The sequence below is a fragment of the Aquila chrysaetos genome, chromosome 11 (genome assembly GCF_900496995.4).
Source record: "Aquila chrysaetos chrysaetos chromosome 11, bAquChr1.4, whole genome shotgun sequence".
In the NCBI taxonomy this organism is placed as follows: Eukaryota; Metazoa; Chordata; class Aves; order Accipitriformes; family Accipitridae; genus Aquila; species Aquila chrysaetos.
Genome location: NC_044014.1, coordinates 10,140,356 through 10,164,247, shown reverse-complemented (window position 1 = coordinate 10,164,247; position 23,892 = coordinate 10,140,356). Strand labels below are relative to the sequence as shown.

At 40.5% G+C, this 23,892-nt stretch overlaps 1 protein-coding gene across 6 annotated transcripts; it reads left to right on the top strand.

Moving 5' to 3' along the window:
• Positions 1-1,498: 1,498 nt before the first annotated feature.
• Positions 1,499-23,682, top strand: PLEKHS1 (pleckstrin homology domain containing S1). 6 transcript variants are annotated; one of them, XM_041127465.1, is made up of 16 exons: positions 1,499-1,875; positions 2,764-3,607; positions 4,316-4,451; positions 5,702-5,793; positions 5,899-6,005; positions 7,277-7,411; positions 8,779-8,854; positions 9,532-9,639; positions 10,328-10,423; positions 13,927-14,037; positions 15,010-15,137; positions 16,454-16,663; positions 16,907-17,008; positions 18,472-18,607; positions 19,405-19,496; positions 21,245-23,682. In XM_041127465.1, exons 3-15 carry the CDS (start codon positions 4,421-4,423, stop codon positions 19,471-19,473), a joined length of 1,401 nt encoding a protein of 466 aa, XP_040983399.1. In that variant the 5' UTR covers positions 1,499-1,875; positions 2,764-3,607; positions 4,316-4,420; the 3' UTR covers positions 19,474-19,496; positions 21,245-23,682. The 6 variants fall into 6 exon arrangements, with proteins under 6 accessions (XP_040983399.1, XP_029887274.1, XP_029887273.1 ...); XM_030031414.2 differs by lacking the exon at positions 2,764-3,607 and having other exon boundaries at positions 5,732-5,793; XM_030031413.2 differs by lacking the exon at positions 2,764-3,607 and having other exon boundaries at positions 15,022-15,137.
• The last annotated feature ends 210 nt before the right edge of the window (positions 23,683-23,892 follow it).

Here is a 23,892-nt window from a genome sequence, read left to right as displayed (position 1 = left end):
TATTTGCTTAAGGTTTAGCCTGTTTTTAAATTTCTGTTAACAGTATTCCCCTGTCTCCAAAACTATCCTTTTATTCAGATGCATTGTAGCTCTGAAGCCAGAGAGCCTTGGGAACAATAAAGGAGCAAGTAGGGGCTCTGAAACAGGTCATTTAATTTTTTAATATAATGCCAAGGAATGTAACAGCATAACAGGTAAGGAGCACATTTCCTTTTGTGTAGTGCTTTTTTCTTAAAGGTTCTTTAAGAATGATATTTTATTTTTAAAAAAGCTATAGCAAATTTGTCTTAGCATAAAAGCATTGGGAAAATACAAAAATTACCAGAAATAGACCCTAGCCTACAAGGGAGTGCTGAGAAAGAATCAGAGGAGTTAATATTAGTGAGTTTCCTCTGTCAGTAGGAAAAACTATTTGCCCTATTGGACATAATGTTTAAAAGTAAAAAAAAAAAAGAAGTGGACAGAGCGGGTCTTTATCAGATTTTGTTGTACATTTACCATGACGGACACTAAGTAAGCACAGCTTGGGAATTTCCAGCTAATAGGTGAAATGGTAGCTGTCTGTCTAAGAAAAAAGGCAAAGTAGTAATGTTGTTTGAAGCTCTTCAGTGCTCTAATGTGGCAAGCTAACAAGGCACTCTCTACATTTGCAAGAGGTCTCCTGGTAGACCAAAGGTTTCCTGGAAAAAGATGATAGTGTGGCACAAAGGAGCACAGCAATTCTACCTGCTGACTTACAATGAAAGGAAGAAGTTGAGGCTGAATCTTAAACAACCTTTGGACTAGTTCTAGTATATGAAATATACAAAGATCAGCATAAAATACCTGAAGACACTGCCAGAGAGGAAAGCAACTTGGAAAGATAATTTAGAGTAGCAGTGAAAGAAAGAGAGAAAAACTCCCTTGTGTGGGGACCACTGTGTCTGCTAGATGGAGCATTGCTTTAGATCATGTCCAAAAAACATTAAAATTATTTAAGAGGAAAACTTCCCACTGACAGACATCATGTCTGACTGGTGATGTTTACATGCTGAGGGCTGTGCCAGCCCAAGACCTGAAGGAACCCATTCAGAATAAGGAAGCCTGACCCTTTCACTTGAGCAAGGGCAGGTAGCTGAATAGTGACTTACAAGCTGTAGGGCATTTTAGCTTATTTCCTGATCAAATTTATAACTGTTTTCTGTCTAAAAGCAATTCCCTTGCCATCTGCAGGATTAGCCAAGTGGTTCAGTGTGTAAAATCATTATCATTGTTGATATGCTGGATGTTTCTGGAGAAAATCAAAATAATTCACCTATAACCAAGACAGACGCTGACCCTACAATGAAAGTATGTTGTCATTACATAGGTAGCATGAGAAATCCTGCTTCACCATTGTATGTTTTAGTAAATGCTGTTCTTTAACTCTGAACTTGGTTACATTTTATGGTATTTTACAATCTTTTAGGGTTCTTAATGTTGCTTTATCTTCCAGTCATGGGTGGATATTATATTTTAGACACAGCTCAGGGGAAATGAAGGGACTGTTTAGTAAGTTGAACCAACAAAAACAAGCTGTCTCCAGGCATTTTTTCTGCATGGGAGACATTCATGGCTGCCTCAAATGTGCATATTTTTTCATTGCTTGTAAGTGAATATTAATCTTCTGGATTCCCCTTTCAGAACAGTCTTTTATTTGCTTCCCATGGCAGAAGCAGGAATTTCCTTGTGGGTCATATTTCAGGGTGTTTGTATTTATACACAGACTATAAGAAGGCAGTCACAATACAGGGCAAGGACACATCATGTTTTGCTGCAGGACGCAATACAGGTTATCTGGAAATACTCAAAGGCGTGTTTCTCTAAAACCTCCTACATCATAAAGACATTTTGCCTGTAAGTATTAACACAGTTTGTTTTCCTTATCTTGGTATTATATTTTTGAAGTTTTATAATAGCCTACATTTTAATAATTTGAAGCATTTTATTTGCATTTTGACTGAAGTGCCTCATTGCCTTTCAAAAGGTTGAAAGCAATCAAGTCTCTTAATGCCAGGAATACAAAAATCTGAGGGGGTATAATCATGGAATTGGCATTGTCTATTCTGAATTAGACATAACCTGTTAAAAATGTTGCTTTCCATTGAAGAGAAAAGACAATTAAATGCAACAACTAAAAACTTTTTCCCAAAATGCAGAGTGAGATAGCACAACTGTAATCTCACAGGTTTTTATCTTCCCACCTGCAAATCTTGACTTTTACTGAAACCCAGAAGAGACTTTTATCCTCTTACAGGCTCTTGGAATGTTGTTTTGCAAGAACTGTATCATTTGCCAGTCACGGTGACTCTGTCAGTCACATTGAAAAGAATATTACGTTGCCTTTCATTGCAACCCCAGGCATGTGCCCCTGCTATTGACACTAACAATTTGACTTTGTGTGCAGTCATTTTTAGTTTTGGAAGTTGCTTTTTCGTCCTTTTTTATGGTAGGCAATAGGTGAAAACCCTAGCAGTAAATTTTATAACAGTCTGTCATAGCGTTTGTACAACAAATCTTTCTCCCAAGAAGGCAAAATCGCAAAGGTTTCCTTAAAAAAACAACAACAACAACAACAACAAAAATACAGGCAGAAATGCTCTGCAAAGATCTCCAGTGGACCTAAATTTGCAGCGAGTCATTTTCATTTACAGCATGGTATTGCCTGGAACAGGATGTGTGGAAGTCTATAGCTTTAGTTGTGTGTCAAAGGTAAAATTTTGTGTGTAACCTATCCCATGTCAGGTGAGTGAGGCCAGAAAATAACCAATCATTTCTGACCACCACTTCTGACCGTACCATGTTTACTTCTGGCACCATGGAGTAAATCACTGAAGAAACAGAAGAAAGGAAACACCTTAAATCTCTCAGTCCAGCCAGGGAGCTCGGCAAAGAACTAGAGAACAGCACTTGCAATCCTTCAAATTTTCTCAGAAGAGGCTCTGCAGCTTCAGGTGGCACACGTTGGAGACCGAGTAACCTTGTTATAGCTAACAGACAACTTCAAGCCAAGTTACTAAAAGGAAAGTATTTGATTTTGCAAGGAATGAGAGCTTTGGGGTAAGGCAAAGGGAAACTTTTGAAAAGTTTCCTAAATTATGTTACAAACAGACACGGCATTACAAACCAGAAATGTAAGTATATGAGAGAAACTAGATCTGATTTTAAATAAACAAGAAAGCAATTGTGAGATAATAATAAACTGTCAAGTGTGCAAAATGTAGTGTCGTGCATGCAATCAATTGGGAGAAGTGCAGAGGTCACATACAAATTGCAAAGAAATAGCAGTGCTTTGGAGGTCTGGCACTGTTATCCTGACACCCAAGTGGTGTTCTTCTCAAAGGAAAGCACCAAAAGGAAAATTGGCTCCAAAAAACCCCCAATGGAAGCCCACTAACCCACCTTTTACTTTCTAAATACTCCATCTCTGTGTTCGTGCACTTATCAAATCCCACAGACTGCGACCTGCTTGTTTTGTTAAAGGGTTATTTAACAAAACTTTGGAGAATTCCATGAAAATGCATCGGTGTGTTCTGCCTTCCTGCCAGCCTCTATTCCCATCTCTGCCCCAGCCTGGCTATGCCAATGAGTAGGTTATTTAACTTCTTCTCAGGTTTACAGTGAGATTCCCATTTCCCTGGTAATACTGGAGGAGATGTTGCAAAAATAAGTTGACGTAAATAAAAACAGATACTCTGTTTACCCCTCTGAAAAACCATACTAATCCACCTCTTAGAAAGCTGTAAAGTTTATTTCATCACTGTTTATAAATTGCTCTGAGGGCATTGTATTAAGAATGCTACAGACTTGCAAATTATGAGAATTACCATAGTACTATGACTAGATTTTCTAAATAGATTTTCAACTCTTCAGGCCAAGCTATGCCTGTTTTATACAGAACTGATCACACTGCTAAAGGCAGTGTCAGAAACATATATGGGATGCAATATTCCTAGGTTACAGGTGTTGTGTCTATTACAAAGGAAGGGGCAAAATGAAGTTCTGTTGGCAGGTCTCACAAGTTCTTAGGCAAATCATCTCTTTGGCCTATATACATTTATAATTTTTATTGTTTGTAATTTTATAATTCTATTATAATAGAATAAATATAATATTATAGCATATAATGTATAATTTACTTTATAATATAAAATAAGATGTACAATAGTATGCTTAAATGAATAATAATTATTATAATTGTTTATATAGTTTATTATAGATTTTTCTATGTTCATTTTATATAGTTTAATCATCACTATGAAAATAAACATTTGTGAGATACTTGTTATTTTCTCAGGCAACCGTGTGTGCAGTGAAATGCTGCTCAGCAGGAAGCAAAGCAAAAGGAGTTAGCTTCAAGGTTTTTGCTCTGTTTACTATCTGGGTGGACAAAACAATCAGGATGGCTTCTACAAGTAAAAGAAGTTCTGCAGGTATGAAATTTCATTTACTAAGATTTGTCAGTAGTAAGGTTGAATCAGGTTTCTATCCATTCTTATCAATATACGATACCATTCTCTTTACCCTCCACCTACCAGGGATTTTGTGGTAAACAATAGGTGAAAAACAGGGGAAAATAGAATACCGAAAAATCTGGAGATCTCATCTGGGCTTACACTGTGTGTTAATTCTGGCCCTCTGCTTCCTTCCTTAAAGAATCTGTCCTAAATGCAGCATTTCCCTTTATACCAGATTTTTTCTTGTCCCTGACACAGAGGTTGAACTGACATTTGTAAAAAATGTTAAAATCCTTAAAAATTAACTGTGAACTGGAAGGTACAGTCACTATCTCCAAGGCGCTGACGATGAAGCCTTACCTCCACTGAAGTCAGTAGTAAATGGGATTTCAGAACCAAGCGTTTCTTTCATCACCCCAAAATTTGGTCATATTTCCCAGGACTTATGTATATTCTCTACTGTCCCTTACTGGAAGATCCAAAATGAGGTTGACTGTGCTCCTTTCAGTCACTGGATTCTTAAAAAAATCTTAATTTCCCAAACATGGTTTATAGCTTAAAAAATGGAATAAGATTGCCACTCCTTTCATTGGGTATTAAAGTGCATTAATAAGACTGACATTTTTATTAGAAATTCACCAGTGATTAGAAAATGTGAATCTTAAACTACAACTGGCCACAGGTTGTGCAGGGTTGTGAACAAATACATTCAGGCATTTCCCCCCCCCCCAGGTTTTAGCTCATATTTTACTTGTAAGACTTTTTCCTGTTGTCACATCATGATTCACGGTGTAAGATGATCTATCCTTAGCTGTGTTTGCAACTGATCCGAATTGAATGCCATCTACAAATTTCATTAGGGGGCTGTTTACTCTCTTTCAGGTCACTAACTGTGGAGTTAAATAAGACCATACTCCAGAAGTTAAATAAGACCAGTTAAATAAGACAGAGGCTCATGATATCTTCTGAGCACCCTACATTGTCACTATCATTTGTTGACAGTTTAGGTCAGTTGTCAGCAGTAACACTGACATCAGGGAAGCATGGCCTGGCCCTATATTTTATAGCCTTGATTTGTGTTCGTCTTCTCTAATTGTAATGTGCTTTATGGCCATTTAAGCACAGAAACCCGGTGCTCAGCAACAATTTTCAGTTCAAGCAGATCTGTGTAAGAGATTAATTGGCAACAAATTAAGTAATGGTGTTGTTCATTTCTCTTTGATTAGTGAGAACTCAAAATACCTTTTGCCCTGAAGGTGAAGTCTACAAGCATGGATTCTTCACCAAATCACCACCTCTTCAACTTTTCGGCTCACAGGTATGCTAGCACAGATTAGTCATATTTCAGCAATCCCCCAACAAGCATCTGTTATTTCTGCTATCCTGAATTTTAATGAGAGACAAATTGCTTTCTCTTCGGCAGAATTCCTGGAAGAGGCGTTTTTTCATCCTGTCCAAATCCAGCAAGGGCAATTACATCCTGAAATATCTAAAAGGCCAGAACATAAAAGGCTCCATAGCTGTTGATCAGTATGTAACTCAAATGCATCACCTTTTTATTTTAAGTCATGTATCAACACTCTTAAATGGCCACTGTACAGGCACTTGTTCCTGATTGAGGTTCTTGATCCAAATCCCACTGAACTCCAGAAAAGAGTCCCTGGGGCTTTTGTAGGCTTTCGGTGCAACTTACAGTATATGATATAGATAGAAGTAAAAATCCTAAATTGCTTTGATGAAATTTGATACATTTATGTGAGTGATTGTCGTGATGTGGTATCTGCAAACCAGACATCTTGGCTCCGTGATCCCGAAGGCTGTACTCCTGTAGTAGAAGATACTTTATCTCCTGTGAGGACAGTGCTATGCATTCACTCACATGCAAGTAAGGATGGACTATGCCACTCTTAACTGTGGCACACAACCTTTCCCACTTTACAGCTTTACAAAGTGCTTTGCAAGTTGTGTAGAGCTCTCCTGGCTTTCACGTGGCCCTTTGGGCTGATGCTGACTGCCCCACTGCCTCTTACTCCACCAAGAAATTGCTCTGCTTGGCTCGTTTGGGTTGGTCATTTCATTCCTCTCAGCACAGTGCCCACTACAGCAAGGCTGGGTGTCATAGGCTTTGTACTGGCACCTTTTTCCATGTCACATGTGGTGTGAGATACATAGAAGGGAAGCGGAAAATGTAAAGATTTTACCAGTCAGACCTAGGGATTAATACTGCAGGCTCCTGGAATTGTTAGGCATGGGGGTCACTGGACTCACATTGCTGTTGTGCTTCTTCCATTAAAAGGATTTACATTGTGAAGCTCTTGAAAAAATGCCAGCCTGCTCAGTGGTATGTGGTTACATTATTAGCATCACTATTGTTGTTATTTTTACTTATTTAACTTCTTGGAAGTTAATGGAAGTAGTGCTTCTATTTAATTATCCATTAAGAGTACTTCTTGTCTGTTCCTCTTCTCCATTAAAACACTGTTAATATACAATTAGTTTCAAATCAAATGTATTGTTCTGTAGTGGTTCAAAAACATTTGCCAGGAATTTTTCTTACTGTCATTTCTTTTCGAGATTCTGTGTTAGACCAACAGCCCCTTTTTTCAGAAATGAGGATCCAAAATCTGGACACAAGTCTTTGCAAAAGTTGGTTTTATTTTTTTGCTTGGAAGTTTTCTTCATTGAAAGACCATGTGTTTTAGATGTGTGCACTTTTTTTCTTGACAATTGTATGTGTGTGCATATGTTTGTATGTAGATATGTATAGTTATATAGGATGTTTCATATGGTTATCTTAACAGAATCATAAATATCGAAGTTGGCATAAGCAATTCTGAAATTATGGAAACAGTAAGGAAGATGTTTAAATGCCTTCCTGAACAGGTGATGTCCATCAGTACTGGAAACAGATGTTACTACCTCATTGGGAGCAGCAGGTAGGCATAAAAAGATGTGGAAATGCAATATGACATTATAGTTATGCTAATGTTACACTAAGCTGCTGCCCCAAGGCAAGGTCCTACTCCTTCACAGCTGCTCCCATCGCTTCCTGTGTCTCAGCTACTGATGGCACAGCTCTGGGATGAAACAATTCAGCTGGTTGATCCAATGGAAAACTGCTCTTTTCTATGCTGTTTTTTTTCCCCTGTGGCCAGGTTAATTTTTGCTGGTTCAGACAGGTGAGCTAACCTTCCCTGCAGCCACACTGTTACAACATCCCACAGGTGAAAGTAGTGGGAGCATGCAGCTGGCAGTGGGGATGGCAGTGGCAGTACATCAGTGTGGCAGTGCCGTGTCAAACTGTACCGGTCAAGGGTCAAGGAAGAGCAGAGAGCTTTGTCTTCTCACCCAGCAGCTCCTGGGAGTTAGGAAAGCTTCTGCTCCGTATGGATAAATCACAGGAAATAATCTTGCCCTGGAAAGTAGGTTGTTAATCAAGGGAAGCAGACTGAAGGGGAAAATTCCCCCAAGGGAAAACAGATCCCCAAAGGAATGACTGGGTCCTTTACTGCAGCAGGGTGGTGTGCTCCTTGCTCTCCCAGGCTTCAATCCAGTCCTCAGCAAGGGCAGAAACTTCTGCTGTCGAGGTGATCACCCAAAGCTCAGTTAGGTGAGCAAGGACATTTGGCATGGTGCTCCCCTGCTGCTGCTTCCCAGCTTCTCCTCTTCAGTTTCCCAGCCACAAGCATGTCAGGACTTTTTCTGCCTTTATGCAGAAGAACAGCTGATGTGTGAAATGCTGATAAGCATAGAAGAAAAACACATACCTGTCTGTTACTTGAGCGTGCCACACCACGCCTTCCCCCAGGGTACTGCTCTCACAGCCCACACTCCATGGGAAGCATTCCAGAATTAATCCAACTAAATCCACTGCAAGCATGAAACAGGGCTTCAGGGGTCCTTTCATGGCATGTTTCTCATTCTGCTCGCCCAAATGCATTCCCAAGCCTTGTTAGCTGTCTTTATGGCAGGACTTGGCAGAGCAGCATTACACACAGAAAACGAAGCAGAAAGCACCATCCCACCTCTCCCTCCCTCTCCCTCTCCGTGTCTCTTGCACACACACACAGCCCCCCCTGCATACCTTTTAGCTCCCAGTCTTAGGCTGCACATCTCTGAGTTCAAACTTTGCCACCTGGCTACTGCCACCCAAGCACTCTCTCTTGAAAGGAAGGTGCAAATTTTCCCCATTGATTTCAGGAAGCATTATTTTGGGCCCCATAGGAAGAAGGGGGTAGGTAAATGGGTTTTGCTTGTGTTTTACCTGTGAGTAGGTTTTCATTTCTGTTGTTTCAACCTACAGACAGGAAACGGAGGATTGGGTCACTGTGATATCTTCAATCTGCAGGGAGGCCAAAAGAGGTGGATGCTGCCCTCAGGTGATACGTTACTGCACTTGATTTTAGAAAGAAAAAAAAATGTAATGTCGTTAGAAACCTGTGCAAAGGATTTTTCCTGATTTTGGCCTTGCAAATTGGCTCTTGCCTTGGTTAATCAGAAATTCATTTTCCATATAAATCCTGTACCCAGGCTTTATGCATTAAGCAGGCATTGCACAGTCTGTCTGTGGTGGGATTGATTTTACATTGAAGGAATCTCTTTGAAGGGTAAGCCACATGGAAATTAGGAGATGATTGACGTTATGCTGCAATGAATTGCACCTTTGATGTGTCAGAATGAAAACTTGTGTGTTATTCTTACCGTGTGCTTTTTGGTTATTTTTACATGCTGTTTTACAAACCAATCCAAATCTGGTCTGTCAATGTTATGAACCAGCTGGAAGCCCTGTTAGTTCAAGCTCAGGCCCAAGTTTCTGCACCTTGTCAGCCAGCCAGGCCTACTAGTTCAGACTCAGCACTGAGCTACTTACATCCCTGCAGCTTCCAGTCAGCTCAAAGTGCAAGCAGGGCAAATTTATGTCAGCCTGAAAAATGCCATGTAGACAACCTCTCTGAGCCATTAGAAGTAAAATTTGGACTAGTGGAATGCGTTGGTACATGGTAGCCCATGCCCATCAGGTGCCTGTCTTCTTACACTGCTGTAGTCTTATTTCCAGAACCAAGATCTTCCAAATCCAGAAGTCAGAAGCCGGCCCTCCTCTTTGCCAGTATTCTTGAATTCTGTAGATACGACCAGTTTCCCAGAAAGCCAAAGCTGCCAGAAGGTAAACAGATTAGTCATCCTTAATAATGAGTTTGCTCCTAGGGGTGACTGCGAAATTTGATTTGTGTAGTTGCTTTTTTTCATCAAAAGTTCTTCAGAGCTTGTGCAACAGGTTCCCCAGGTGGTCTGTTGTGCTCTCTGGTGGGGTTCCTGAGTAGGACCTGGGTGATAACATCAGAGAGTCCCCACAAAGGAAAGACTTTTGAGGAAAATCTGCATGTAAGTAAAGGCAGGTGTTGATGGCAATGAGAAAATATATTCATTGGCTGTCTCAACTGACTGGCAAAGATTAGTGGGCATGAAGTAAGCTCCTGAAGATTTGCTTTCACATGCCTTGGCAAAGCCATGTGATGATTGTTTTGGGAGCTGCTAATCACATTCCTCCTGCTTTATGATTGTGCTGTTCTTTCTCTCTTCAGGCTGTAAAGCTCAGAGGGGAGTTCAGGTCCAGTTCCTCTGTGCCTTCCAGATCTTCCCCCTCAATATTTAAATAGAAAGGAAGGAAAGCATTGCTGCTGTCCCAAAGCAATTGCAGTCCCCTGGTGACAGGCTGAATAGCAGCCAAGGAATTGTTCGTTTTCTCTAGTCACAAAGCTGTGTGCAAATGGCCCAGCTAGAGGAAGCTGAATGCAGGTGAAGCACTTGCAGTGTATCTTTAGGAGGAGTCAACTTTTTTCTTTTGTATACAGGAGAATGGTTCCTCAGAAGACAAGAACAGGCCCAGTTCAGATCCTGGCCCTCATCAGGCTCAGTGTGACTCACCAAGAGGAGTTTTTCCAAGCCTGGTGAGCAGAACAAATCAAACAGCTCTTGAGTTGTTCAGTCTGCAGAAGTGATTATTGGCTCTTATCTCACCTGAGTATCTGTAACTATAGATTATCCACCTATTTTCCCAGCACACTGGGTTGGTTTTCACTGTGAAAGTTTCCTAAATATTTAGTCTGTTGTCTTGTTTAGCACTGAAAATAACCTTCTAAGAACTTGCTTGAAATACCCTTTGTTTACTTTGCTTCTTGGAGGCAGATCCTCAGAGTTTCTGTGCAGCAATTGCAACTTGTGGCAGCTCTCACAAACTCCATCAAGAAAACTCTGAAGTTGCACTGCTTGAGGATTTGCTCCTCCCATCACATTTCTCAGCGGTGCCACAGTCTTCCCAAATGGTTTCTTTCTGCAGCCTCTTCCAGTAGCAATTGAATCAATGTAACTGAACTAGAGAACAAGGGCTTGTTAAATTGAGGCACACCTCAGGACTAGCCTTCTGTCAGCATAAATATGACTTCAAGTAGTTTAGCTTCCATATCTGGCAGGAATGACTTAAAAAGATACAATGATGAATGTTATCATGTATTATGGGCTAAATGTTCCAACCTGTGTTCCCTGAACAAACACCTGCAGCAGTTTCGGATGGTTTTCACCCATCCTCTGCCCTGGATTACTGCCTTTGCAGCAGAGTCAACAGAACAGAAGCACAACCGAGGCTCCACCTCACCAGTATGCAGTTGGCAGCTGAGTTTAAACCCATCTTTATTGGCAGTTTATGCATTGGACTATCATCTGGAGCGGCTGAGGTACAGGGAAAAGAATCTGTTCTGCGATCATAACTAACAGGGTGGTAAATCACATGCTGCAGTCACCATCCATGTATATAGGGTGGCAGCAAGCATGAGAAAGTACAGCTAAATTTAGTGGAAAGAAGTGAAAATAGTTGAAACTACATTGCAATGCCATGGGCAGTTAGCATAGCTCACCTGATGCACAGTACTTCATGAAGCTGCAGTAATTCAATTGTGAGTCTGAGCTCTGAAATGCATTGAGTTAACCCTTAGTCATACCAAGATGCTCTGTCTCTTTCTTATGCATGCCTTTCCTGTCTCATTCATTAATTCTTCTCATACTTATGATGCCTCAGAGAGCATGTATTATATGCAGCTGTTCAGACTAGGACAGACTGACCATGAGGGTTAAAAGATAAGGAATTTGGATTTTACCTTTTCAGCCCGAAGCAGAGGGAACAGCAGAAAGCTCGTGTTTCTGTTTCAGCATGTGTGAAAATAAATTACCTTGCCATAGAGCTAACAAGAAACAAAAATGTTTGTTCATTTGATAAAAATATTTCACTTGCCTCATAAGTTTAGCATCTGCTAACATCTCCAGATCTATTCTCTGCTCAATGATGTCTAGACAGCTGACTTCCACATTAATCCCTTGTATTTACTTTCTTTTAGAAGTATGACTCCACATTTCTAGTATCTGATTCTTTTTGCTTTTTATTGGTGGTTCCCTCATCCAGCCCCAGATCCTGAAAACTCTGGTCAGTAGCCGTTACTCATGCAAACAGGCCTCTGAATGTTAGTTGAGTCTAGACACACAGGCAGGGACCCTGAAGAAGTCTGGGGACCTGGCTGCCTTTCAACCCACATTTTGGAGCTCCCAAACCACATCTGACTCAACATCTTGATACACAGCTTTCAATACCTGAAATACATCAAAATAAGGAGCCCTGACTTGCATCACCCATACTGTGCATTACTGCATTGCAGGCACCTAGGCATCCTTGTCGGGATATGTTTGGCACACCTGATTTTTTGAAAGAGAAGTTCCTCTGTCCAAGGGCATAATTTTCCTAAGGAGCCTATAACTAACAATTGCTCAGTTGTTCTCCAGGTATCATTTCCATCTTCTGCTACAGCCAATTTTCTCCATAGTCCACTTTCTCTCTAATGTAAATCTGCATCATGGTTCAACAGAGGCTTAAAGAACTTGTTCAGCTGTCCAGTTGAGAATAACTGTACACTGACGTTAACTGCATTTCTCTGGTGGTAAAGCACCTGGAGGAACAGAAATGTCACAAACTGCCTTAGGGAAACAGTGCTGATGCAGCTTAACCTTCTCCTTCCCATTGCCCCTATAATCTGCAATGGTGCCAAGGAGAAACACTGCGCATTTGGCAAAAGGTAGTCAGTGTCAGTGATTGAAGGCTCAGTTTGTGAAGCTCATGAGTGCTGTCTGCTCTCTGAGATTTCCTAGGAGTTGGAGGATCTCAGGATCTCACCTCCTCTTCCCCATTCTCCCCAAGTGTTTGCTTGTTTGATTGATCCAAAGCCCCTGAAAAGTCACTAGGAAACTCATTCATGACTTTAGATCATGACCACAGAGCCGGTCTTGTTCCTGCTGTGCTTTTGTTACACGCTTCTTGAAGGACCGTTTGCAGGTTTGTTCTGACTCTGACTGCATGCGTTGCTTTTTATGTCATTTATACCCACAAGGAACAAAAATACATTCATCATCTTTAATTTCTATTCAATGCCAGTTTCTTCTCTTTACATGTGAGAGAGTAATTAGTTTAATTTACTTTACCTTGAAAACAGTGATATATTCTGTGGCATGTTTAGCAATTATTAAAATGATCACCATGGAAACCAAGGATGTAAGTGGAGAGATAAAAAACAGTTGCATCACAAACATGGCATGGCGAATTGCATTGGGAGGCAGCTAAATACTAATTACCGTGCTCTTCACTATAGTGAAGTCAACAAGGAGACATAAAAATAAATAATTTATCTTAGTGACTGAGAAAGGTAAACTTGGTGGCAGGATTAATTTCTCCTTGACTTACCAAATTGCCACAAACTTAGTATTTCAGGTATTTATGAAGGCAGAATATCACTCAGGACACAAAGGATTCAAAATCAGATCTCCAGACCTCCAGGTATGTTCTAGTTAATGGAGAAGTAGGAGATAATAGACTTCTCATTAGTCAAGGAAGTCCCAAATTCATTCTTTACTTGATAGCAGTTAAAAGGTGCTTAAAAAGGACAAATATATCCTGATCCAATTCTAGATTTCCTACAGATTTTTTTCCTAGTGTAAGGACTTTAGAAGTGAATGCAAATAAAAAATCTTCTCCACACAAGTGACCCTAAATGCATGCGGATTCATACGTGAAGTGTTTAACCCACTTGATTTTTAAACAAAATAAGAGGTTGTGAACATGCAATCAATTGCAACTGCCTGGTTACCACAAATCCATCTATGAGAAGTATTAATACCAGTGGCCAGTTTTGTCTGTGTGCCATTGATCTCAAAAATACAAGAAGGAGCACAGATATAGAAACCTTGTTTCTAAAACAGACTGGCTCTGGGCATATCTCACTTCAAGGAGATACATGTCTTCCCATGTTTTCTGTGGATATTTGCTGATTCTATTGCTTCTCCATGTAAATGGAAAATACATGTTAAACAATCTGTATAATTGCACCTGTTAAATACAAAATGATTCTTTTAACAGGATAAAAATCTGGGAAAGAGTGAGGAAAATCTGCTGTCATCAGATACAGATGAAGATATCAAAACGGATGAAGAAGATTATTACCAAACTCCCAGCAATATTTTAGCAAAGGTAGTTTATCAGTTGCGAGTTCTGCTGGTGTGTTAACAGCCCAAAGGAGACAGGACATATTTAATGAGCCAAAGAGGAACTGGTATGAGGAACCTCTTTTCTTTGCAAAAGAAATACATAGATAATAGGTAGGTAGGTAATAGAGCTTTCATTTGTACAAGAAAAAATACACTAGATTCAAAGGATCTTTCTGGTAGAAAGCGACATTTTGACAAAAACATTGCTGATTTTGTTGAAATTCCCCAAATTGACCGTTTCATTGTAAATGGCTTTTGCCTATTGTATAACAGGGTTTTTTTTCCGAAAGTGAAAACTTCATTTAGAAAATGAAACAGTACGTTATTTTTACATATTTTAAAATGTAATTCTTTTGAGGCATCAGTAAGCTGCATAAAACAAAGCAGTACTTTAAAAACGCTGTGAAACATTTTGGCACCTACATTTCATTCTGAAACAAGGGAGCAGGAGGAATCATACTGGTAATTTTAAACAAATTTTGACACCTAATTTGGGAAGCTAATTTCTCTAGGCTTCCCACGTAGTTAGTGAGGAGAAGCTAAGTGGTCAGTCTTCTGCAGAAGTCACAGCCTCTCTCCCAAGACTGTACAGCTAACTGAAGGACATTAACAATACGATTTTGTTATATAATCTAAGTGCTCTAAGTTAAGTACACCCAAAGTACAAGACTTTTTTCAACCTGCTTAAACTAAAACACAACACAGTTTTTGTGATAGTACTTTAGAATATAGCTGGTTATGTCCCAGTCTGAAAGTGTCAATAATACCAGAGAACATTAACTTGCAAGTTTCAACCACCTTTCTAGCTCACAGTTTCTGGGAATTGATTTATCGGGGGGAAAGCCAAGCTATATTAGCCAATGTGTTTAAACAGCATGAGCACTCCACAAAATAAGGAAATTAAGAAGACTTTTTCTGTAGGCAGAGCAATGATATTAACGTCTTATGCTGTTAGTGTTTCCAGCAGTGCACTACTGAAGTATCAAAGCCTGACCCTACAGCTGAGTCTGATGGCCCTGTGCAAGAGAAGCCAGTGCAGAAGAACCCAGTAAAGGACAACATTTATATGTCAATGAAATCACTGTAAGTAACAACTTCATTAAGGTTTTGCAAATTAAAAGTGACATAGTGGTACAGATAGAGCTGTCATCTGCGGTATTTACATAACAATATCTAGAGGCTGCATCTTGTATGAATGAGTCCCTCTTTGGTCTTGGTTCAGAAAGTTCAGAACTTGTGGGAATACCAGAGTGAAATTCAAATTCATCAGCGTGAAATTTAAACTCACATTGCAAACACATGCATTTAGAAATGTTCTGACTATAGAATGCAGCACTTTTTGTTGACTTACACTTTTTCTAGGTTTTCATGACATAAGAGCCCACCACTTTTCTCAGATACCGCAGCCAAGCTCCAAAAACCTTTCAGACAGGTACTCTCCAAAACAGGCAGCATTATTTAGTGGTTAGAAGAGAAAGGTAGACATGGGGCATTAGTTCCCAGCTTTTCAGTAAGAAGTTACATGGTCCTGAGTAGTTCATCTCCTTCCTTCCATTTTCCCATCCAAAGAACAGGTCTGATGCTGTGCACTTTGAAAGTACAGTGTTTGGCATGTCACAAAGAAAGACCTGAACTTTGTGTCACAGTTGTAGTGCCACATGGGAACTTTACGACCTCCACAATATAGCACAGTATACTGAAAAGAAGTGTGCCTACACGGTAAAACCATACCTCCTGAGCCAGAGGACTGGTCATTAGCTGTTAGCTATGGCCTGCCACCTACAGACAGTCAGGTCTTATGTCGCATAATGGGAGGCAATTGGAAATGTCGACCCACAAACCTGTTTATTCCAATAGATTTATTCAAGCTTGTCTGTGTCTTTGGGAGCCCCTGGAGGGAGTTACTATAAAAACCTCACAAGCCTATGCTATCTGAGTTGAAATATACCAAGAGCAGCTTTTGCTACTAATCCCAGTTTTGTCTGGGGCGTGGAGGGGAGTTGGCTTCAGGCATTATAAGGCTCATCAAATAAACCTAAAATGAGTGCAAGCACATCTGAGTTATTGTATCTCCCAGGGGACAGCATTATATCCCTGCAGAAGCCAGTACAGCCAAGGCCAACAATCTGTACTCAGTTTCTTTGTCAAGGCATGTTGTTAGCTGGAATGTTTTCAGGCTTAATAAATAGTCTTTAAATACTGAAAAGGTTTATTTTGGGATTTATGGTCCATTTTTAGAAGGACTGTTTATTTTACTTAGCTGTAATTTTGTCCACTGGATATTCTACAAGAACTTGTTATTCTCTGCTTCACTGATGGCTGTTTGATCCAGCTTCAAACACAGCAAGAATGCCTGAAATGGTCAAGCTAGTTCATTTTTTATCATCATTCCTCTGCAGTAGGTTGCTGGATGAGAGTTGTCAGCTCATGTGCAGACGTGATGGGGTCCCATCTCCCCCCAAATGCCAGGACAACAGTGCATGTCCAAGAGACTTGGAAGCAAACAGAGACCTAAAATTCCCAGAAAGCAGCACCAGTCAGCAGCCAACCCTCCAGAGAAGGAAAAATTCATTACCACTTTCGGTGGTTCAGTTGTCTAAACTGCTCAGGTAAGTGTCTTCTCCATTTTTGTTGCAGAGAAGACAGACGTGTTCATGGATTTCAGCTGAGGTACAGGTAGAGTGTGCCAAGCCTGCCAGAGTTCAAGGAGTGTCTGGACAACACTGTCAGTCACATGATTTAATTTTAGGTAGTCCTCCAAGGAGCAGGGAGATGGACTCAATGATCCTTATAGGTCCCTTCCAACTTGACATATTCTATGATTCTGTGGTCTCTGATGTTTTCTCTCACAGTCAAGTTACAGATGAGACCCAGCTGCAGAATTTGGATATTTTCATCCCCCTGGCTGATATTAACAGTTACCTAAAACTTACTGAAGCAGCAGGACAAATATGGTAAGTTCTGGATGACTTGTGATGGTGCCTGTCAGATGTGAATGAGTGACAATCAGGTACAGAAGTGTACAACCTTACACATCCATGTACAGTTTTGGCAGTGCAGAACAGGGCAGGGTCAGTGTGTGCTGGTACTTCAGTGTATACTTCAGGTATTCAGTGTAAGGAATTTCTGCTCTTTCTGACTCTTCATGTACTTGAGTTTCTATTTCAACTGCTGTTGAAAAGAGCTGTATAGAATTGAGATCCCTCAGCATGCTGTGTAATAATTAGCGATGAAGTCCCACCCCAAAAGCTATTCTTCTAATGTTGGTGTGAAATCACCTAATTACCGCTAGTCAGTTTTGCCTTTGATTTGGTGAACCACGATGATGGTGTGTCTCAGAGATATAGTGAGAGGATATATCTTGTGATAGGGTAGATAGGGCGTCAAGCTGACTTGAGTTGGATGTGAGCACAAAATTATCTCTGAATTAATCCCAGCAGTGGTTCAGTGCTAGGAATCAGTGCTAGGCAGAGATTTTCACAGGTAGGTGTTATGGGCTAGAGCACATACATCCTCTTAGTAGTCCGTTGGAAATTATTGCTCTCCCTAGACCTTCAATATCAATGACTAGGATAAAGAGGATGCAGCAGAAAAAATGCTCAATGCATACTCCTGTGCTTCCTGTTGACCTTTCACTGCCACACAGCACTGAGACTGCGTTTTGCTGCTGTGCTCATATTCACACCGATTAGGTGCACTGTGTGCACAGCAAGTCACTTTGTTTCAGCCACTGTCAGCAAGAAGAAAAAATACCATTGCAAAAGGGACTGGAAATGGGACCCCACCTCAATAATAGGATCTACATCTAAATTTATAGAGCTTTCTCTTATTCTATGGAAATTCATATTGAAAGAATTTGGAACAGAGAACTAAGTCTGACTGTCAGGTCAGCTAATTCTAAATAGCTTGTCATCAAGGAGAGTCTATCAGAGACCAGCAAGAAAGAGATACTGGAATTTCCATAAGGGTCCTGTCAGGACAGCAATGAATCTCTGATGCTCGCAGTTATATCATAGATAAAACCCATGATAATAAGTTTTAATTCCATTCTTTTGGGATGACATTGGAAATCATCTTAGTCAAACATAGGGCTAAAACACCTGCAGCAGTGTACATGTGCCTGCAGCGAGTCTGGCTGACTGCTTTTGAACTGGCATCCTCAACTCTCACTGGTGACCTAGCTAGTACCAGTCTCACTTGTTAACAGGCTGCAATGTCAGTGCCATGTGCCCTTTTAGGAGGACCTGTTGGGATGGATGAAGCAGCTTGGTTTCAGCTAGAACCAGATCAAAAAGTTGCAAAGTCATTCAACCTGTTTATTATTTCCAGAGAGCAGTACCGTAAACGCAATCCTGTTCAGCCATTGCCATTCTGTTAGCAGTAACTAGATATCCCGTATGTTTCCTTTATTGTCTAGTATCTCACAGTGGACTGGTCCTTGCCGACTGGGATGTTTGTTTAATCACGGAGACCATATAGTGGCTGTGAATGATCTGCAACCCCAGAACGTGGAGGAGGCTTACTTCTTCATCAGCAGGTCCACAAGAAAGGAGGTAAGCTTGACTAACATGAAGGTGATAGGCAAACGAATCAAGCCAAATGAGAAAGCAAGTTGCTTTTTGCATTTAAAGTGGCTCCATTCAAACCAGTTTACTCTGTTTTAAGTTTGGCATGAATAACTTTGGTACCAAATAGCTCCTCAGCATCATTCTGATGTAGCATCTCTTATTCCTGGGCTATTTGGGGAATGCAAGGACAGCACTGCTGTGTTTGAGGAGTTGATCTCAAAGAGTCTGAGCAACCCCAAGAGATACTACTGGGCAACCATAAATTAGAGTTACTGGTATTTTTTGGCTAAGGCCCATGAATTGCAAACTTTGGGAAATAAATTATTACCTCCAGTGGATGTGTAGTTGCTTACAGTGGTTTTGTGTATTGAGGGCAGAGACCTAGACTCCTACCTCCTATTTGTTATCAAGCACTACGCATCTCCTTGTGTGATACCACGTTTTTTGAAGAATGTGGGAGATTTCTAAGTCATGCCTTAACACCACTGTGATCTATGACATGTTGCTACCTATGTTTCTTTCAGATGGACTCATATTTTAGTATCCAGGTTCTCTGTCCCATACCTGAACACATTCATATTTGAATTTTGCTGAGAAGGTTAAGATCAGATGCTTTTGCCATCTAAAGAAAAGAAAGACAGTCTCAGCAAGGAAAAAAATACTTATCTCTCCTAATAGGAGATTTTTATTTAGCTAGTTAAAATACAAGTCAGATAGTAGCACAAATGTTGATCAGATATAACAAGCTATAAAAATGTCTCTCTTTTTTTTTCTTTTTCAAGGTGAAACTTACTGTATGTAGGATTCCACATTCAGATATCTTCCATGCTAAAGGCTGCTCATGTTCCTGAAAAAAAAAGACTTCGATGATTAAGTAAGTGCCAAAGTTCAAGGGAAAATATTGGGGGAAGAATGTGATATATAGTGTATGGAGGTAATCTTTATCCTTTAGAGCTTCCAGACATCTTTTGTTGCTGAAGTACAAAGAATAGAGAATGTGGATTTCATTTTCATTTTATGTCCTAATAACTTGTTTTGTTGACATGGATGGCATGGGTTTGGCTTGTATTTCATGTTGGCGTGTACTTCAGTTACATCAAAAAAACTGAGGGTCAAATCATTTATGAAACCTTTGTACTGTGTATACTTTGTACTTCAGCAGAAAGTACTGGTTCACGCTTCTGTTTGCCTCTTTACACTGAGTTACACTGATTTATACTGAACTCCTAATCAGTTAGGGGTGTGGAAACAAACTACATTTGGAACAAAGCCATGTTTTCCCTTGTTTCCCCTCAGCTACAGAAAGGCAAAGGCAAGCTGAGAGCTGTAGTGTTGGAGGGAAGACTGGTAAATAAAGTGTTGTGTAGTGATTCAGTGGGGCCTCCTTTTGTGTTATGCCCCTCTTGCGTTACAGCCACAAAAACACATTCAAGGGATGGCAGGAAAAAGAGCTGGTTGGAGAAAAGGAATGTGGCTGGAGCACCTTTTTGTTCATTGGCAGCCAAAATAAGCTCTAAATGAAGAATGAATGAATGCATTTGGGAGAGAGGAGGGCTGACCTGCTCTGTGGAAGTGTTACTGGTAAAGACAGCTGGGAAAACCAGAGAGACAAATGATGTATATGAAAGCATGTGCACTCAGCCCAATGCAAACGGATCACTGAAAGAGTTTTGATGCTACCAAGTACTACCGTAGGGACGTCATGGGTACCGCAGCATTTCCAGAGCAAGTGCTCATTTGTTTCTCAAACAAGGATGTTTCCTGTAAATCTTTATTTGTGAATGTGTCTTGCTTCCATTGCTATCATAGAAACATGACTGATTTTCAGCTAATATCACACCAAAAGGTGCTGGTGCTTGATATGGAACTGCCTGCAGGGGTGCCTTTAGTGGATGCCAAAAGGGAACTTTGTCCTGTACTACAATAACCTCTGTTGCTTACAGAAACATGGTGTTTTATGGCATGTATGCAGAACACGTACCTATTCTCTATATGGATATGTACACTTTTGTATATATGTGTTTGTGTGCAGGTGTATTTAAATACATATATATTGCTGTAAGATAGATTGTATTAATATACAATGATGCAGCAACAAACCGAATCACTGTTTTTGAGTACAGATAATTTTATCTTGCCAGATACAACCAAAATAAGTATTGGGTTTAGCAGGCATAGGATTATTGATATTAAGAGATTTATATAAGCTTTGATTAGGGTGGATTTGTCCCAAAGGAAATATTTGTCCAGCTTCCAATTGAATTAGGCCAAGTCAGCCACTACAGTAAGAAAATACACTCTCTAAAATCAGCGTTGGTGCCACTTACTCCAGTAGTAAATTTGACAAACGTGCTTTGTATATTTCCTTTAAAATCCAGTCTGGACTTTTAAAAAAATTGTTATAAAATTTTATTTAGCCAAAGATGAAAACAGCATCAGTAACTCAAAACGAACACACACAAATATTTATACAATCTATTCAGACTCAGCTCCTGTTCAAAACATTAATTTCCAGACTGAATGTTTTCACAGCCTGTCTCTTCTGCTTTTGAGGTAAGAGTGTTTGGGACATGCTTATTTCTCAAGGTGGGAAAGGATAACTTTTTGGTATTTCTGTTTCAGTGGTGTTCAAAGGCCTGTTTGTGCTGAATTCTGCATAAAGACAGAGGGGAAACCCCAGTCCTGGAACTACAGAGGCTGAAAATGGAAGAAAAGGCATTCCTTGGGAGCTCTTCTCCAAAGCTGCTGTGGGACTCCTTTGCTCTGCACTGCCTCTTTGAGCACAACAAATCCATTTCTGCCTAAGGAGTCTCTGAGGGATGGGATGGCCAGCTATTACCATGCAGGGCTTCTTCCAGCTCTGTAACTGTGTCAGTCTGCTAGGACAGTCCTCTAGGCCTGAATCCTAAAGTCACAGATCATCTAGTTCAAGAGTATCCACCAAGGATGTCACCCTCGACCCTTCCTGCCCAAGGTTTGCCTAAGCTCTTCTCCTGAAGTCTAGAAAAGGAAAGTCCAAATCTTCCTCTGTTGTTCCAAGACTCATCTCTCTGTATAATTAGGCAATTTTTTCCTAATACTTATCCTAGACAGTTTTTTCAGAAAATGAATGTGATTTTTTTCTTGCCCTGTTTTCAGTGGGCATAGGGAATGCTTGATTTCCACTGTCTCCAGAGAAATCTTCATTCTGGAAGGTGTTTTTTCTGCCTGTCTCCCTTCTCTTTTTTTTCAGACCAAACATCCTGCATTCTTTCAACATTTTTTCAAACATTTCCTGAAAGTGGTCATATGTCACTGAACTGCGAGACAAATACCTAGTGTTTCCAGCTATGGGTGAACAAAGGAGGTGAGACAGCCGTAAAGCAATTTCCTGGAACTTTATAGAGAAACATTTCCAAAAAGAAGTGAACTAATGAAGAAGCTTGTGAACCGTATGTAGTGGTGGGAGGAGAGCCAACACCGTGGAACCTGCACACAGCATTGCTGCTGAAGCAGGTGTTTAGCAATGCATGCTGCACCTCTCAGCCATGGAAGAATGTTACTTTTGGACAAGAGTAGGATTTGGGTAGATATAGCGTGCACAGGATAATTGCAGAATATTTCAGAAAACTGGGGTATTACTTTTGTATTCAGTAAACAGTTACTGATGTGTTACCCCATAATTGATCATTATGTCAGTTTGCACAATGATAAATGCAGATAATTAATGTCACATATTGGGTGATTCATAACACTTACAGAGATACAATATGGAAATTACATCGGTACAGTAAATTCTGGTAGGGCGTGTGAAGTTGTCTTCCCACATACAATTAATAAATGTTTTAACACTTTACAACACATTGTATTCTGTGAATACCTCACTTCCTCCTGACACAGCCCCTCCTCGTCCTCCAAAAACTACCTGTAACTTCCCAGTAACCTGCAGCTGAGTCACCAAACAGCCCTTTTAAAAAAGCTATCCTTAAAAAACAAGATCAACCTCATTCTGTAACATTTTCCCCAATGTGAAAATTTTACCTTTCTTCAAATGAGCAAATTCTGCTAAATCTCTGGGCTGCTTCTAGAAGAAACAGCAAAGGGAAACGCCTACATGCATGGTATTACCCAGTGCTCACTTTTAATCCAGGAAGACCTGAAGGGAATGTCTTTAAACCTGTGGCATCTGAGCGGTAATTTTTTAGTCCACCTATAGGCATTTTAAATGTGTCATGTAAGTACACACTCTTAAAGAAATAGGTGATATTGTAGCTTCTTGTTGCAGCATGCTCTATGGTGTCAAAATCTTTTCTTAGCCAGTTTCCAGGTACGTTTTGGGGTATGGAGGGTTCCTGACACGTATGCTTAAATTGACATGAGCTGAAATTCAGTGAATCCACAGACTAGCGAATCTATGTAAAACACAGCTGGAAGAAGGCTGCAGATCCTGAAACCTTCTTGCACTACTGGCCCCATGAAGTAACCTGCTTGGACGCAGGGGCGGTTGCTGGCTGCAACACACACCACTTTGAATCCCTCAGCATCTGCAAACTGGGTGTACAAGAGAGACAAAACCCAACCAACTGCAACACAGGTTACATGATTAACTAACAATTAACATGCTCCTCACTAACTATTGTATTTCCTGTCATTGAATACAGCCAGTGCCTTTAGGTTGTTTTCCTGGCTGTTAATTCGTGGCACATTCCCATGCTGCACTCACTCATTAGTGGCTGCTAATTTTCCCCCCTGAATTCCCAAATATGAATCATGCTCTTTCTACCACTCTAGTACCCTTCTCCAGCAGGAAAATGGCAACTATCCAGGAGAAAAGCAAGTTCCGGAACAGAGAGAAAGTAATGGGAAGAGAAATCTCCAAATTGGTGTGAGGTCACTGAAGTTACGAAAAATAAAAAGCCCATTGTACAGCAAACACAAACCAGACCACACAACTCCCACACTTCCTCTTGAGGACAACACTGCCGAGAACTGGAGTTGGAGTCATACACTGATCAAGAGAGCACAAGACCTGCAGGAGAACGAGTCCAGCCACGAAAGGTTATCTGTGCTGTCTGTGTCCATCCTGAACTGAGCCAGACACAAGCTCTCCATAGTGCAGTGTCTGGCTGCAGTGCATTATTTAGAGTCCCTCCTGCCTGAGGTACCCAACCAGACATGCTTCTATGTGGCTGGACTTTCAGCAAATTAAGTCAATAGAGGAGCACCTGCAATAAAGACCAGCGATGTCACCTTGCACACCGGGGAGAGAGTGGATCAGTGGTGAGCTGGCG

Coding starts and splice junctions, on each gene's coding strand:
- PLEKHS1 (XM_030031408.2), top strand. CDS start 4,421: ATGGCTTCTACAAGTAAAAGAAGTTCTGCAG. Junction 4,452..5,701: donor AAGTAAAAGAAGTTCTGCAG/GTATGAAATTTC, acceptor CTCTTTGATTAG/TGAGAACTCAAAATACCTTT. Junction 18,608..19,404: donor GCAGGTCCACAAGAAAGGAG/GTAAGCTTGACT, acceptor TTCTTTTTCAAG/GTGAAACTTACTGTATGTAG.